This window comes from Canis lupus, chromosome 16 (assembly GCF_011100685.1).
Source record: "Canis lupus familiaris isolate Mischka breed German Shepherd chromosome 16, alternate assembly UU_Cfam_GSD_1.0, whole genome shotgun sequence".
In the NCBI taxonomy this organism is placed as follows: Eukaryota; Metazoa; Chordata; class Mammalia; order Carnivora; family Canidae; genus Canis; species Canis lupus.
The window spans coordinates 26,084,146-26,101,452 of record NC_049237.1 but is presented as its reverse complement, the minus strand read 5'-3'; the positions used below and the strand labels follow the sequence as shown (position 1 = coordinate 26,101,452).

The window sequence follows — 17,307 nt, the reverse complement described above, 5'->3', positions numbered from 1 at the left end:
AGCATTTAATATTTAACTTAAAATTTACTTAATTAACTTAAAATTAACTTGAAAGTTAATTAAATATTAAATAATACATATCCTATCTTAAATAACAAAACAAAAAGAAAGTTTAGTAATGCTCACTGTTTCTAGAATCAGATAAGCTGGCACTCCCATTATATATCACATACTGTAATTACAACTATAAATTCATGTAATTTTTCTGTTAGAAAATCAAGAAGTGATTTTCAACCTTTCCATGTACAGAATCTTTAATCTAGCAATTCCACTTTTTGGAATTTGTCCTAATAATAAGAAAACATCCAAAAATACATGTATAAGTTTGATCGTTTCAGATTTGTTAATAGTGAAAAATTAGAAACAATTAGTAATATTCATTAATATAATACTGGAATACCATACAGATTTTTTTAAAAGATTTTATTTATTTACTCATCAGAGACACAGAGAGAGGCAGAGACATAGACAGAGGGAGAAGCAGACTCCTCACAGGGAGCCTGATGCAGGACTCGATCCCCAGAACTGGATCATGCCCTGAGCTGAAGGCAAACACTCAACTCTTGAGCCACCCAGGCGTCCCGCCATACAGATTTTAGAACAGATATGCCAGATAATATATGAACTGACAGAAAATAGGTGCTTTTTGGTGAAAAGTTCATTAACTAATCCTGTCTCCTACCTTGTAGATAAAAAAAAAAAAAAAAAGTCTGGCAATCAAAAAATAATTAACACAATTCCATACTTTCTCCTGTCTCTAGAGGAAAAGCTTAAAAGAGATGCTACATTCTTAATAAATTATGAAATATCTTTAAAATCTTTTCTTCTCTTCTTGATCATTTTCAATGTCCCCACATCAGTGATTTTCAAACTTCGGAGTACATCAGCTTTATCTGCAGGGTTTGCTAAAACACATACTCCTGGACCCCACCCCAGAGTCTCTGATTCAATAGGCCTGGGGTAGAGCCTGAGAATGTGCATTTCTAACAAGTTTCTATGCTGCTGGACTAGGCACCACACTTTGAGAGCCCTCATGATCTAAAAAGCTATTGGGTATTTTTGTGTTTGTGGATGATCCAAATTTTAGAACTTTTAATTTTTATTTTTTTCTAATGTTTATTATATTCTATTTATTTAACATATAGTGCAATATTAGTTTCAGGAATAGAATTTAGTGAGTCATCACTTACATATGACACCCACAGCTCCTCATCATATCAAGTGCCGTCCTTGATACTCATCACCCTGCCTAGCCCCTCCTTGCCTCACTTCCCTCCATCACACCTTTGTTTGTTCTCTGTTTTAAGAGTCTTTTATAGTTTGTTTCCCAAAGGAGAGAAAAAAACAGGAGGAAGGCAGAGATTCCCCTAGGAATCTAAGAGAAAAGAAAAAGTAAATACTCCAATGCAGCACAACTGAAGGCAAAAGGTAGTATTTAAGGATTTGCATGAAGGTGAAGAAAACAGAAATCCAGGATGCCACCATATATATAATTTTTAAAATAGGATATCCCTTATCTAGGCATCGAAGAGAGAAGGCCAGAGGTGATGATTTGGTTACAATTTTCCTTCTTAAAACCCACTTTATTTTTTTGATTTTATTTATTTATTTGAGAGAGAAAGAGAGTAGAGAGAGAGTGGGGAAAGGAGTAGAGGGAGAGGGACAAGCAGATTCCACACTGAGCATGTAGCCCAATACAGGGCTCTATCCCACAACCCTGAGATCAAGACCTGAGCCAGAGTCAAGAGTCAGACACTCAACTGACTAAGCAACCCAGGTTCCCCTAAAAACCCATTTTAAAAAGACGTTCTGAATATTATGACTCTGCAACTTTGATTTTTCTGTTATGAAGATTAATTCCATTGTCTCTGTAAAACCATATTCAGTTTTTGTTCATAAAACATGCATCATACAAATGAGATGACAAACATGTTGCCAGTTCAGAGTCTGTTTATCATAAATGTTTCTGCCTTTATTCTTGCTAATATTCTCAATTCTGCTACCAACTCTGTAAATCTCCAAACTTGGGTCAATATAATTACCAGCCCTCTTCAATTCTGCACCTACTGCTAAGCATTGCTGGGGAAGATTATACTACTGTGCTTATAAACTTCTTCTCCCTGGGAGAAGAAGGGGAGAGAAAGGTAGCTCCCTTCCAGAAGCAGAGGTACTGTGTGAACACCTGAGGAGGAGAGTGTAATGGGATTTTCTCTCCATGATCATCTGTATTTATAGTAAAAATAAAAATAATATGATGCTGGTATAATCTGATTTGTTGAGAAAGCTAGTAGGGAGTTCTCAGTTTGTCCTGAATTGATTCAATTTCAAAGATAAAAAAGAGAGGATTAAATAAAGTTTAATTTTCAGAGATTGTGGATTGGATGTTAGATTCACCCAGGTTATGAATTAATTAGGAGTTTGAACCCAATTTTGTCTCAGATCTGAGACAGAGGACTGCCTCCAATAAGTGATTTATGGGTAACTTATAGTTCTCTACCTCTCCAAACACATTTTTCAAATTGTGATGGGTTTTATATATCATGATAATATAGTATTAATGTACATAATATAAGACATATAACACAGTTTACTGTTTGTATTTGTATTTTTATGTTTAATCTTCTGTTCCTTCTCCCTTCTATAATTACTTTAACACCAACCCCTTTCTTCAAGTCATAGAAGCTGATCTCTCCCATTTGGTGAGAAATTGAGTTCATAAAGAGCAAATTCCCTCAAGCTCCAGACTTTCTCTTTCTATCACTTCAAAGCCAGATGCTTTATTTGGCCTCTTATTCCCCTTCTTCCCTTACTCCGTGACATTTTGCCTGAAGTTACTCATGTCTGTCCTTTACCTTTCAAGACTAAACTTCTTAAAGTTCTCATTTTAAAATTGAGATAGATCTCAGACTCAAATGCCTCCTTGCCAATGCCCTATGACTCTCTTAAAAATAGTAATTTACACTTTGGGTCTCTGTATTCTCACTTCCTCAACTCACTAAAATTTAAACACTGCTTGCCTGACCCTGAACTAAATTTCTATGCCAGATACATAGAAAGACTGATATACATGAGTATCTTCTTAATTTTTTTTTTCAAAGGGGACAATCTTCCTTTAACTTTCTAATGATACCTTTGACCTTCTGATGAATCCCTTATTTGATGTCCTCTAACGTCTTGACTTCTGGAGGGTGATTCTCTTCTGGCTCATTGAACCCTTTTGGTCTGTATCGCTGGATATACTTCCTCAGCCTGCTTTGTCAATATTCCCCAGTGTGCTGATCTGGGCAGTCTCCTTCCACTTTGTGACTTCTCCCAAATGACTTTATACACTTTTGTGGTTTTAAGTACATGTGGTGTTTTTACCAGTTATGTCTCCCAACTGTGCATTTCTAATACTAATTTTTTTTCCCTGAACTTCAAACTGCAAATGTACTTGCCCAGTATCTTGACATTCCACAGACATTTTAGGCTATAAATATTAAAAATAAATTCACTAAGTTTATGCCTTCTTTTTGACATCCCTCTGCATTTATGTTTCAATTTGTGTTCCCATCAATTCCTTATGGCCTGTCCTTAACCCAGAGACACATTTATACAGTTTATACTCTGAAAAAAGAGGTGTAGACCATAGGGATCAAGAGTTGGCAAACTTTTTCTGTGAACGGCCAAGTAATAAATACTTGAAGATTTGTATTCCATATGGTTTTTCTGCTGTAACTACCTGACTCTGAGGCTATAATGTAGAAGCAGCCATAGACAATATGTAAACACACAAGTGTGACTTATTCCAACATAAGTTTATTTACAGCAATAGATACAGTGTGCCATTTCCTGGGTTGGAATTAGGATTGCTGAAATTCAGCCTATATACTACTTGGCTAAAACATGGTTCCAGCACAGGCAGTGCTTTTAGGCCAGAAGTCATCTTGCCTTTAGCCCCCACCTCTAAATGTAATTGTCTCATCATTTGAATTTTACTTTCCAAATATTTCTCCTTTTTTGAAAGATTTATTTATTTGAGAAAGAGAGAGCGCAAGCAGTGGGAGGAGTGAGGGAGAGAAACTCAAGCACACTCCTCCTAGTCCACTGCAGAGCCTGACACTGGATCTCACCACCCTGAGATCATGACCTTGAGATTGCAATCTGAGCCAAAATTAAGAGTTGGATGCTTAATTCACTGAGCCACCTAGGTGCCCCTTTCCAAATACTTCTTGAATACATGCCTTTTCCTTTCTAAATTCAATGTCATTGCCTAAATTTAGTTCTCATTATAGTACTTCAAAGCCTTCCTAATCTGATTTATACCTTCAAACCCTACAAATGAAATTACCTTTCTAAAATTTAAATTGAACCATGTCACCTACTACATAAAAAGAAAATCCTTATGTACATTAAAGCAAATTTGATCTGATTTTCTGGTCTCATTGTCCATAACTTTTGCTCTCAGGCTTAATATTCCAGTAACACTGAGTCACTTGTAATCCAGGAAGCACAGTTGTCTCTATTTATGCAATGTCTCCTATGTTTTACTGTTTTCCCATTTTCAAAGTTCCACCGAACAAAGTCACTTTCAGACTCTAACACTGACCCCAATTGTCATATTTCTACAAATACTTCCCTTTAATTTCCCACACCTGATGACAGAATTAACAACTTCCTCTTCTTCACAAGTTCTTTTTTTTTCACAAGTTCTTAAACTTATACACGTCAGTAATTGAACATATTACACTGCATTAGGATATATCTGACTACATGTTTTCCTGCCTTACTAGACTACATGCCCAATAGGATTTTATTTCAGTTATTTGTGTGTTTGTAATGCTTAGCATAGGACCCAGCATACAGTGAATTCTCAATATTTGTTGCTGAACTGACCTGAATTCTACTTTAAGACTAAAATCTGAAAGCAGCTACTCCCCTGAAGCTGCTTCCCAGAGAGGTCTAAAATAATGAGATGTTTCCATTTTGAATGCAGAAAGAACTTCCAGATCAGTTTAGGCCTTGGATGGAAATTGCCAATGAACTCCCTCATTTGATTGAGAGTCGCCAGCTTCAAGCTCGAGTGAACAAGGTATATCTTTTTCATTCTTCTCTTTAAGGTCATTTTTTTTCCTCTTTAAGTTCTTCTCACGATCTTAATTTCATCCTCACATACTCCTCTTTCTCAGCATTATGAAAGTGGGTCAATGGACCCAGGGACACAAACCATTGCCTTTGAAATTACCAACTAAGCTCTCTCGCCTTTCCTGAAGAGTGGAGTGACTTGTTCCTCATATTACACATGCATTTCCTTAGTTTCCAGAGCCTGCACAAAACGATTTCTGGAACATATTAAGCACTCAACAAATATTTGTTTGCAGAAGGAAGGCTGTCTGTTTGGGAATTATAGGCAAGCTGATGGAAAAGATCTAACTAGAGAAAGGTAAGCATAGATATTCTCAGTGTCCTTCTTGCATGTCACATGGTTACAACTTGATTTTACCATTGGAGTCTCATAGAATAGTTGAGTCAAGTTAGTAGGTTCTGCAGAAATAATAAGAGGAGGAATATTTCCCAAAAGTGAGTAAAAACAGTGAAACTTCTTGGTCCATGGGCACTGATATTGCCCCCACAGTAATAATAGGATATAATGAGAAAACATAGACTTTAATTCAGGAAGACTGAGTCTGAATCTTGGTTTTATCACATAGTAGCTTTCCAACTTATAAACAAATTATTTCACCCCTGTAATTCTGAGTCCTTATTTACAGAAGGGGAGAAATTCTGGTCTCATAGAATTGTTGTAAGGACTAAATGACTTCCATATTCCCTGCCACTGAACAGTGTTCAATATATATTTATACTTCTCTCTAGTCTTGTCTCCATGGGATTTAATCCCACCAATTTGGAATGCCATGTGATTTCAGAGAGACAAAAAAGGTTTTCCATTCTCCTAAATCCTCTATCACTGACTTACACATGTTTAATATCTATAAATACTAATGTATTTAAAAATACTAGATGCCTGTTAAGTGCAGGCACAAGACTGGAAATCCTATGAGAGATGTATAGGACCATCTTCAGTGTTAATGAAGATAAACCTAAGAATTTATTTTCCTGCTGCATAAAGTCTCTTTAACATGACCAAAGAAATACAAAGAAGAAGAAAAATAATAAAGTATCTTTATATGCAGGAAAACAAGAGAAAGTAGCAAAGATAGATAAAAATTTTAAGAATTTTTATATCATATTAAGCAAATTATATCAATCTATGGTACCCATGCAAAGCATTCAACCAAAACAAATTGTGCTTTTAAAGATTACTGAAAAATTTTTAAATCTTAAAAAAAAAAAAGTTCACCAGCACAAATTGAGACTGAATCAATTGGAAATTAAATGAAAACAAATATTATGGCTTCCTGGACCATACATGGAGCTACAGATAAAACATTTGTCTCATGAGACCTTTACTTGGCACAGACAACACAATAAATACATTTACAGTTTTTATCTTAAAGTACCTCCAGGCCAGCCACGTTGCTCTTAGAAAGCCCCAGTACACCTATCTGTATTTTGGTAAAAAACAAACAAACAAACAAACTTATTTTTTTGGTTTAGATGCATCCATCCTATTCCAGAAAATGTCCGTTCTCCACTCTACTGCCACAAAACACTACAGGCAACTGACTTGCTCATAAGAAGCTACACAAGAGGAAACTCAGCAGCATTCCAGAAACATGATAAGGAATGCTGTATTAGCTACTAGGTCTGACAGAACTGACCACCATTCCTGAACATGAATAGACAATACCAAATTATCATGTAATATGAAGAGAAGGAATAAGTCAAAGAGCAATAGAAAGGGACTGGACATTCACAGTCAATGGCTCTGATGAACTCAGAGTTTTTAATATTCTAATTAACATCTCCAGTGTATTTATTTTATAAAAATAAGTAAATTTGTATGTAAAAGGAACTAGTGGGGAGCAAAGAAACTCAATATGAACTCAAATAAATCATAGAAACATTGGTTATAGAAAAAGGATACAAAAAAAGAAAAAGGATACATTTTTCATAAAATATAAAGCAAAAATTATAGAAATACCAACTCTGAAAAATAAAGTATATGAAAAGGAGAAATTAATGACCCAAACTCTACTAGTTCCCTAAAGCAAAGTGGTGTAGGAGAAAAAGCAAAGCTTCAAGCATATAAGAACAAAATTTTTCAGATCTTAGGAAAGATTTGAGTATTTTATCAGAAAAACAATGGGGGTAGGGGGGACACATACAGATATCCTTGTGAAATTTCAAATTTTCTAGAACAAGAAGAAAATTTTGCAAGTTTTAATCAGGAAACAATAAAAAACAAAACTAGGTTACTTACAGAGTGACAGGATTATTTATAATAGTAAGTATTAAGAAACAATTCAATATCTATTTGAACAACTAAAATTAAAAAAGAAAATTTGCCATTATCAAGTGCCATTGAAGATATATACCAAAAAGACACTCATTCATTTTGCTGGTAGGAATGCAAAAAATAGTACAACTACTTTGGAAGATGGCTTGGCAGATTCTTATGAAGTTGAATATAGACTTTTCATATGACCCAGCAATCACATTCCTAAGTATTTACTCAAGTCAACTGGGAATTTATGTGCATGGAAAAGCTTATATGTGACTGTTTATAGCAGCTTTATTCATAATCCCCCAAACTGTAAATAATCAACCTATTCTCTTAACAGGAGAATAGTTAAACCGAGTACATGGACTAAATGTTTGTATTGCCCACAAATTTAGATCCTAATTTTAGATTCCTAATCATCAATGTGATGGTATTAGAGGGTAGGGCTTTTGGGAGGTGAATTAGTCAGAGCTCTCCAGAGAAACAGAACCCATAGGATATAGTGAGACACAGAGAAAAAGATTTATTAGGAGGGATGGGCCCCCATGACTATGGAGGCTACACTGCAAGTAGGAGCCTCAGCAAGATGAGAGCCAAGGAAGCCAACAGTGTATGTCCCAGCCTGAGTCAGAAGGTCCAAGCACTTGGTAACTGCTGTTCCCAGCTAGAAGATGGCTGTCTCAGCTCAAGCAGACAGAAAATTCTTCCACTTCCTTATTTTATTCAGGCTCTAATGCAATTGATGATGTCCACCCGAGTCTCTGAGTGCAATGTTCTTTACTTAGCCTACTGTTCAAATGCTATCCTCTTCCAGAAACACCCAGAGACACACCCAGAAACAATGTTTTACCGGTTATCTGAAAATCCCTTAGCCTAGTCAGGCCAACACATAAAACTGATCAACACAGACTATAGGTTGTGAGCATGGAACCCTCATAAAGAGAATTAGTGTACTTGTAAAAGTGGCTCCTGAGTGCTCTCTGGCCCTCTGTAGCTATAATGTGAGGACAAAACAGGAAGACAGCAGTATGCAACCCAGAAGAAGACCCTCCCCAGAATCCAGTCATGCTGGCACCCCACCCTGATCTTGGGCTTTCAGCCACGAATATTGTAGAATTTAAATGTCCACTATTTATAAGCCACCTAGTCTGTGGCACTTTGTTATAGCAGCCCCGACTAGCTGAGACATTGAGTTATAACCACACAACAGAATGCTATTCAGGGTCAAAATTATATTTTGCTAAGTAAAACATGTCAGACCCAAAAGACTATATATTGTATGATCCCACTCAAATGACATTCTGGAAAAGACAAAACTCTAAGGACAGAAAACGGATCAATGATTACCAAAGACTGTGGAGGAAGACATGGGTGGTGGACTACCTCTCCTAAGGAGGAGTTTTAGGATGATAGAATTGTTCTGTGTGGTACTCAGTTGGCTGTAAAACCCACAGAATTGTTTATCATAGGGAGTGAATTGTATGCAAATTTTAAAAATCAATTAACCAGAACTTGGGGGACTCTTGGAATGGAATGCAGTCTGTGACCAATGAATGTAATGGTACTCCAGATGTGGGATGTCACTTCATGAGAAAGGGCAAAGGGACTAAAGAGCTGACCTGAGGCTCTGTGGAAAATGATGCTGTGGCTGCAATCTATGGTCAAACTCAAGGGGAACTACACATAATCACTAAAGTCTAGTTCGGAAATTGTTTTTTTTTGTGTGTGTGTGTGGGATACAGTTTAACAATTCTGAAACTGCTTTTTATGAATACTAGGTTGAACAGATGCTGTATGATACTTTGCTGTCAGAGATGAAAGTTCTAAATTGGCCAAAGGAGAAGGCTAGAATCAACCTGTGGTACTGGATGAGAGTTGGAAACATGAGCATGAAGTCATGTTTAGCATTATATATGTGAGTAAATAAACATATGTGGATAAATCATTATATATGTGTGTATATATAAAATATGTGTACACACATATACATCTCACACATACACACACACACACACACACACACAATTTCCTCACTTTGTCCACTGTGAAGACCTAGAAGCAGTGGCACCCCAGTAGCAAAGGGCAAGCCCAGTGTTGGGATAAATACCCTTCTCCAATTAAAGAAACTAGAGGTCCTTGGAGAAGGTCCTGATTATAAACTTGGGACAGGGTAAATACAAGATGAACCCTCTTGCGCTGCCAGGAAGTAAGAGAATGCTAACAAACAAACAAATAGGAAAGGTTGGGGCATATTAAGTGGGACACAGAAGTCAACCTGAAAAAGACCCCAGTGGCCAGTATGGAACAATATAGCAAGAAAATAAATAAGGGATTATTGGATTATAATCCAAAGTATAAAATAAAAATATATCTGTCCATACTGATATTTTTAAAGATAATGTATGAATACTAATAAAATTTTAGGAATAAGTATTTAGAACACAGATTTTAATAATCATCTGAGAACTAAAAAAAGTAAATTATCAGTCAAATCAAAAAACAGGAAAATATACTATCCAAGCACTTTGTCTTAAATGTTCAGAAATTATTCTAGCATCATGAATATAAATCAGAATAAAGAACTCAGGAAAGACAAAAAAATGAGAATTTAAGAAACATTGCCCAACAACGAAATTAATTAAATATATGGTCAATTTTTTCTGTATGATCAATTCTTAATCACTGTTAATGTGCTGGTGAAATAAGAAGGAATTTCTAAAATAATTTGTGTCTGCATGTGTGTGTATGGACATAGTCTTGTGGCCAAAGTTCATTAACATGATAATAGAGTTAAAATTCTAGATTTATTTTTAACAAGCTGTTAAAAAAAGAGATGTGGAAGTTATAAAAATAAAATAATATTTAGTTCATTATGCCATATTACATAGGAAGTGAATATATATATATATATATATATATATATATTTAACAATAGCAAGGTGAGAAGATTTGCCTTATCAGTTATCATGATGTAATATAAAACTACAAAAATTAAGAGGATATGATATGGAGGCAGCATAAACAAAGAGGACCAAGAACTTTTACAGAACATACATACAGAGCCACAAGTATGTGAAATCTTCATATATAACAGATGATAGATCAGAAGGGGACATAATGGTAAAGAATGGCTGATTATCCACACATATGGCAGCATAGAGCAAAAGAATACTTTGAATTGGCTACTTTTGTCATAAACAAAAATAAATTCATTCTAGATAGACTAAGAATTTAAATGTAAAAGATGAAAATTTAAACGTTATAGAAGAGAATTGAAGAGAATATGTACTTGAACTAAGGAAGATTTCCTAATAACTAAAGCTGAGATATTTTTACAATAGACTTCATTAATATAGAATCTCCATTCATCAAAATAGATTATAAAGAAAATGAAAAGCCAAGTCACAAACTGAAACAAGATGTTTTCACATGTATAACAAAAATACTTGTATACTGGACAAAGTTCTGGAAATAAAACAGAAAGACAACCAAGTTAAAAAAGGGATCCCTAGGAATCCCTAGGGATCCCTGGGTGGCGCAGTGGTTTAGCGCCTGCCTTTGGCCCAGGGCGTGATCCTGGAGACCCGGGATTGAATCCCACGTCGGGCTCCCGGTGCATGGAGCACGCTTCTCCCTCTGCCTGTGTCTCTGCCCCTCTCTCTCTCTCACTGTGTGCCTATCATAAATAAATAAAATAAAAATTAAAAAAAAAAAAAAAAAGGGATCCCTGGGTGGCCCAGTGGTTTAGCGCCTGCCTCCGGCCCACTATGTGATTCTGGAGTCCCAGGATGGAGTCCCATATTGAGTCCCACGTCGGGCTCCCTGCATGGAGCCTGCTTCTCTCTCTGCCTGTCTCTGCCTCTCTCTGTGTTGCTCATGAATAAACTAAAAAAAAAAAAAAAAAGAAGAAGAAGAAAGAAAGAAAGATGCTATAAACATGAGCATTTTACTTTGCAAACATAAATGACCATGTGACATATGAAAGATGCTAACCTTTACTAATAATCAGGAAAATGAAACCTAAACGGTAATGAGATGGCATTTTACAACTTCTGTATTTACTTTTCATCTTACAGTACACACACACGGAATCAAGTTGATTTACTTTTATTTATTTATTTTTTTTATTTTTTTTAATTTTTATTTATTTATGATAGTCACACAGAGAGAGAGAGAGAGAGAGGCAGAGACGTAGGCAGAGGGAGAAGCAGGCTCCATGCACCGGGAGCCCGACGTGGGATTCGATCCCGGGTCTCCAGGATCGCGCCCTGGGCCAAAGGCAGGCGCCAAACCGCTGCGCCACCCAGGGATCCCTTTTTTTTTTTTTTTTTTTTTTTTTTAATTTTTATTTATTTATGATAGTCACACACAGAGAGAGAGAGAGAGAGAGAGAGAGGCAGAGACGTAGGCAGAGGGAGAAGCAGGCTCCATGCACCAGGAGCCCGACGTGATTTACTTTTAAATTGGGGAAAACATTAAGTTTATAACTCATTCTCTCCCCATTTCACTGGTATTTTTTGTATGTTTGTTTTTTGTAGAAGAAACTTCCAAAGAGTATTTGTTGTTACTGTTTATTTTTTTTCCAAATCATTTTGATTAAAAGAAAATGAAAAAAAAGTAATTTGTATGTTTACGTGGAAGAGAGAGCCCAAGGACTCTGGAATGTACAAGAAATTTCCAACAACAAAAAAACCCCAAACCTTCCAACCAAGGGAAACATTCTCAACTTGTACTTTATGCCTTTGTCTTCAGGCTGCACTATAGGCAGCCAATAGGGGCTGATGGCTTTGGAACATCTGAACTGTGGTTAGGACAAACTGTGCTGTGAGCTATGCGCTGGATTTTGACGACTTACTTATAAAAAAGGGCTGCAAAATGTCTCAATAGTTTTATACTGATTATGTGTTGATAATATAATGGATATATTGGCAGAGAAAAGCATATTATTAAGACAAATTTCATGTTTCTTTTTAGTACTTTTTTTTTTTTTTTATGTCACCGCTTAGAAAATTTAAAATTACACGCGGCTTTCATGTATCTGTCAGGCGAGGCCAACTTGAGCCCGCAGGTCAGCGGTCAGTGGAAGTGAAGGGGCACCCTGGCTCAGTGCCCCCCACTCTGGGACACTGCGCCTACCCTGTCTGATACAGTTTTGTCCCGTGGGTTGAGGGGAAGGCCCAGCACCACCCAGCGTGGGAAGATTTTAGGAAGAGGCTTTATAACAAGTACTTAATAAATCACTATTGTTAGAATTCTCAAGCTGCTTCCTGTTAAAATGCAATATTTCAGCAGCCACCACCCTCCCCCCCCCCCCCCAAGCGCTCTGCGATCCTGCCAGAGAACATTTTTGCATTTTTGGGAGGAATAAACACGCCGCTGCGCGGGGCGGACATCCTCAGGCTGGCGGGCCCTGGAGGACTGCAGGGGGAGGAATCCGACGGGAGGCGGCCCGGGGCGGGGGGACGGGGGAGGCTCTGAGCCCGAGGAGCCGAGGGGCGGCCGGTCTGAGGATGCTCCTACGGTGCCTGGAGCTTAGGACACACACACGACGTCCTCCACCGCCTGCTGTGGCACCTGAGGACCCCGTGGAGCTGGGGAGCCACGGAGGAAGGAGGAGAGCAGCGGTGGGGAAGGGGCGCGCGGGGAAGCCAGGGCTCCCTGGTGTGTCCACCTCCCCGGGCAAGGCCGTCCAGGCAAAAGCGAGAAACTGGTTATTGTTTCGGCAGAGCTGTCAACCATTAACTTCTGTGCAGGATGTGGCTTTCATGACATTTCCACGAAGAAAAGGGCATGGAGAGGTACAAACGCCCAGCCAGGCTCATGGGAGGAGTTCAAGCAAGGACTGCACGACCCTTTGGCCCGTTCACACCAATTGCTCCCCACCCCCCACCCCGCCCCGGCCAGGGATTTGGTCAAATTCCCAACTCGTTTTTTGTACTTCAGAATTAAGCCGTTTGAGTATCGCGGGCGCTGCAGGCTTGCTCTCGGGTTAGACGATGCCAAGGAGGCAGAGGTGCCTTGATGGGTAGCGTTGCCATGGTGCAGCCCACGAAATAAACCATCCCAGTTTGGGGAACTGGTTCTGGTGGACACTCTGAGCGATCAGGGCACCTGACCGTGGCTGGCACAATTTGGGAGCCTGGACGGAGTGGTTGGGTACTTCATGGACAATGCGGCCTGGAATACGCAACACTGTAGCAGCCCGGGCGTTGGGCGGAGGGATGGGTGTGGGTGGAGGCTCCTAGCTCCTGCACTCAAGTATGGCCTGTTCCCTACGCACGAAGACCCATCAGGGCAGAGAAGCCCAAGCCCACTGCAGCTGATGATGTGTGTTCTCTTGAACAGATGCCCCTGCTCAGCTGTCAGGGCCTCAAGAGTTACCGGGAACAGCGCCTGGCTCACTTGGTTCTCAGCTTTATTACTATGGGCTACGTGTGGCAGGAAGGACAGACACAACCCAAAGAGGTAAGGGCCAAATAGAGGCCTGCCTTGTCATCGGCAAGTCTGCTGCTCCTGGAATCCACTCTCTCTGCTCGGCCCAACACTCTTTTTCTGGAAAATAGGACCTTTCTTGTTCTTTTCTCTGGCTATCAGCTGAAGGAAGGGCAAATGGCCCACTTACATGAGACTTTTCTCCCTAAGAAGTTTTTTTTTTTTTAGAACCTGTAGCCATTTCTCCCTTTCATTAGTTTTTCACATCTATTTTCTTTCTGGCAGTAATGCTTAATAATGCATTTGAAGGCAAGAACTGAGGTCTCATAAAATACTTAATGATAGCTTACGTTTGACCGCATTTTGTATGTATATGCACATACATTATCTCTTGATTTTCACAATCCCATAAGGTAAATAAAACTCCCCTGTGTCCATTTTGTAGACCGTTGAAGACTACAGAAGATAAGCTCCTTGTCCAAGGTCAGATAGCAAGTGAGTGTAGAATGCAAGGCCATGCTTAGACCTTCCCATTCACCAACATAAACTTCTTTCCCTAGAGGACTCACTGACATTAACAAGGATAATTTTAATTTTTAATACTACTTTATTTCTACTGATTATTGGCTTCTTAATAATTTATTTAAATCTCTTCTGAATCTTTGCTTAACCTTTCATGATTTCAACCTGAGCCTTGAGACAAGAAGTCTCAGAGTTCTACTAACTGCATTAAAAAACACTACTCCTTTTCATTTTGCAGAAGTTTCCCTTTTCCAGGAATTGGCCTTAGCATTGTTCCAGTACTTCACGGTTCACTGAACAACCCCTGCCTATTTTGTTTGCTTAATTGATCCAGCCTCTTTTCTTTCAAGTAAACACAGGAAATTCCCCATGAGAAAAAGAAAGGAACATGAGGAAGGAGACAAAAGGAAGGTAATACAGTGGCCTCAGAGTTTTTAAATGTTAGTACATTTTATTTTTTAAAATTGTGCACCTTATATAACAAAGCTTAAAATCTAGGCACACTACAGAATATCCCACTGGGCTTCCCTCCCCCTTGTGTTTTCCAAACCATACCCTAGACTGGGAGGAGGTGTAGAGAAGGGTGACAGGAGAGGAAGCCTCTAGCTTCATGGTGTGTCCACGGCGTACTTCCAGACCACCATGGAGCCCCCTGCCCATGGCCTCAGAGCATCTCTGACTTTCTCTGCATCTCATCTTTTAACTTTTCACCTAAATGGACACCTCATATCTTCATTACTCTTCTCATCCCCTGGTTCCCAAGGGAAGGTAAACTTAAGTTTGAATTTTAAGAATCTTTAAAGTTCTTTATTGTTTTCTACCTAAAAAGACAGTTCTTTTCCAAGCCTAATCTAAAAATCTAAGGGAAAGCTAAGGCAGACATGGGCCTTCTTAATTAGACACTTTTATCTTAGGGAGAAGTAAAAATAAAAGTGGGAGATAGGGAGCATAAGAACGTTCTTTTGGATCTAATTTAGCACTGTCCACAGCAAATAGACCTCTGCCCCCTGGTTTCCCATAGATCTGAATTGTTTTTCTGGACTTGTGGGCAGATAAGTTTCTTTAGAGTGGTCCTCAGATAATTTAGATGTTGAGGTGACTTACTTGAAGGTGAGACACCTGTCTTGAGGTGACTTACTTGAAGTTATTACTGGGCTTGACTTATGAGGTGATGAATAGAGTTGGCTGCTATACAGGATGAAGAGTTCTATCCTCCACATTCCTCTTTCCGATTGACACATGAACACACACTCGTGTGTGTGTATATATATGCTTGTAGTTTTATCCACACAGATATATCAACATATTTATATAGTTGTCCCTGTCTATAGATAAGTAGATAGATATAGAAATAGAGATTCTTTTCCCACTGCTCATCAACTCAGTCCCCAGTTCGTGTTCAAACATGGTGGTGAACATTTGGTGATGCCCTTCTTTGCAGTCAATTTTCAGAGATTATTTTTTCCAAATATGTGTGTGTGTGCCCCCACTTTGTAATATTCATATATATTTCAGCTTGTACTTATACACAATATATCCACTAGATGGTATACAGTAAACATATGAGACTAGGTGTGTGTTTATGGATCACTCAGATCATCCCAGTTTTATGGTCATTTCTCTACCACAGGGTTGTTGGAATAGAGGGAAACCATGACCACTTCCTCTGTTGTATTCTTTCTAGACTATCCTAATTGTCTGGATTTATATCTATAAGGTTCTGCCAAGAAATCTTGCCCTTCCCTTTGTCGAAGTCTCCAGGAACTTGGGGCTCCCTCCTATCCTGGCCCACGCAGACCTGGTGCTAACAAACTGGACCACTAGGAATCCGGAGAGGTAAGATGAGCAGTGAGAGCTTTGGATTTGAACAGATTGAAACTGAGTAAAGGGCAGTCCTGTGATTTTTATTCTCCCTACAGTAAAGGCCCTGGCTTTTTCAGCTATTTGCGATTAAAGATGTTCATATTTATTTATTCCTATTTATGGTTCCAAAGAAGGATGAACCTGAACACAAGCTCAAAAATCAAAACTCCCAGCATTTTCACTGTGAATACATTGGTACAGGCTACATTTTTCTCATATGCTTCCACATCCAACCTGAATTTCTCAACTTGACCTTCAAGCTCTGCATAATTAGACTTCACTCATTCTTCCTCACCAAATTATCTGCTATTCCCTAACATGCTTTCATTCGCATCAAACTAGGACCATTGACTTCATTAAGTGATGATGATACAGTGTTCATACATGAATGATTATGGGTGAATTAAGAGTAGGGCTCTAGATAAGTTGGATTGAGAATTTGATGAATGTTATTTCTTCTACCTAGCTGGCATCAATCCTCTGAAAGTTGGCCTGGGAATGTATGTAGGCATTAGTCTAAAGAAGAAGTAGCATGAGTTTTTAATAAGCAATGGAGTGGGTGGAAGAGAAGTATTTAATTTCTCTTGAACTTCATTATCACAGCCAAATTTATTTCAAGAATAGTGTTTTGTAACTTAAAATAGCTAGGGACATTTAGGTTAGATATGAAGAAAAACTCAGCATGAGGTTTGTGGCTAACCACAGTATTGCCAGAGGAGATGATGGGAATCTGTTCTAAAGGACTACACATTTTCCTTAATTATGAATTATAATTATATAATTATTAATTATAATCTTTGATTGATTCTGCTTTCATAACAAAATTGGTGACCAATATTTTCATGAAGAGCTGCTAAATATGACTCAGAGTTTTGACAGAAAGAAATAATATATGTGCAGAAATAATTCTGGTCAAGGCACTGAACATTGAATAAATTGGATTTCTGATTCAAAAAGAGAAAAGCAGGAAATTTTGAAGGGGAAAAAAAAATTCTGGACCAGAATGATTAAATCAAAAATACAACCAGGAGCTAATTGCCCAGTCAGTGAGTACTCAGGGCTGCATCCCAGAGATGCAGACACAGTCCTGGGCTCAGGAGCTTTCC

At 38.3% G+C, this 17,307-nt stretch overlaps 2 protein-coding genes across 11 annotated transcripts in view; one reads left to right on the top strand and one right to left on the bottom strand.

Annotated features, from left to right (window-relative positions):
- IDO2 (indoleamine 2,3-dioxygenase 2) overlaps positions 1-17,307 on the top strand; it is a 56,040-nt gene that overhangs the window by 13,249 nt on the left and 25,484 nt on the right. For 3 of the 10 annotated variants that reach the window (XR_005371449.1, XR_005371448.1, XM_038559996.1), the window contains exons 2-6: positions 4,976-5,071; positions 9,163-9,299; positions 13,730-13,849; positions 14,689-14,749; positions 16,056-16,174. Coding sequence is in view for 8 of the 10 variants with exons in the window: in XM_038559996.1 (XP_038415924.1) it covers positions 4,976-5,071; positions 9,163-9,299; positions 13,730-13,849; positions 14,689-14,749; positions 16,056-16,174 (533 nt within the window). In the remaining 2 variants the exon portion in view is untranslated. Of the gene's footprint in view, positions 1-4,975; positions 5,072-5,360; positions 5,423-9,162; positions 9,300-13,042; positions 13,183-13,255; positions 13,541-13,729; positions 13,850-14,688; positions 14,750-16,055; positions 16,175-17,307 lie in introns of those variants that run through there. The other 7 variants (XM_038559997.1, XM_038560001.1, XM_038559998.1 and 4 more) reach the window with 6 other exon arrangements.
- LOC475575 (A disintegrin and metallopeptidase domain 3-like) overlaps positions 1-17,307 on the bottom strand; it is a 233,712-nt gene that overhangs the window by 202,628 nt on the left and 13,777 nt on the right. The gene's annotated exons all lie outside the window — the stretch shown is intronic.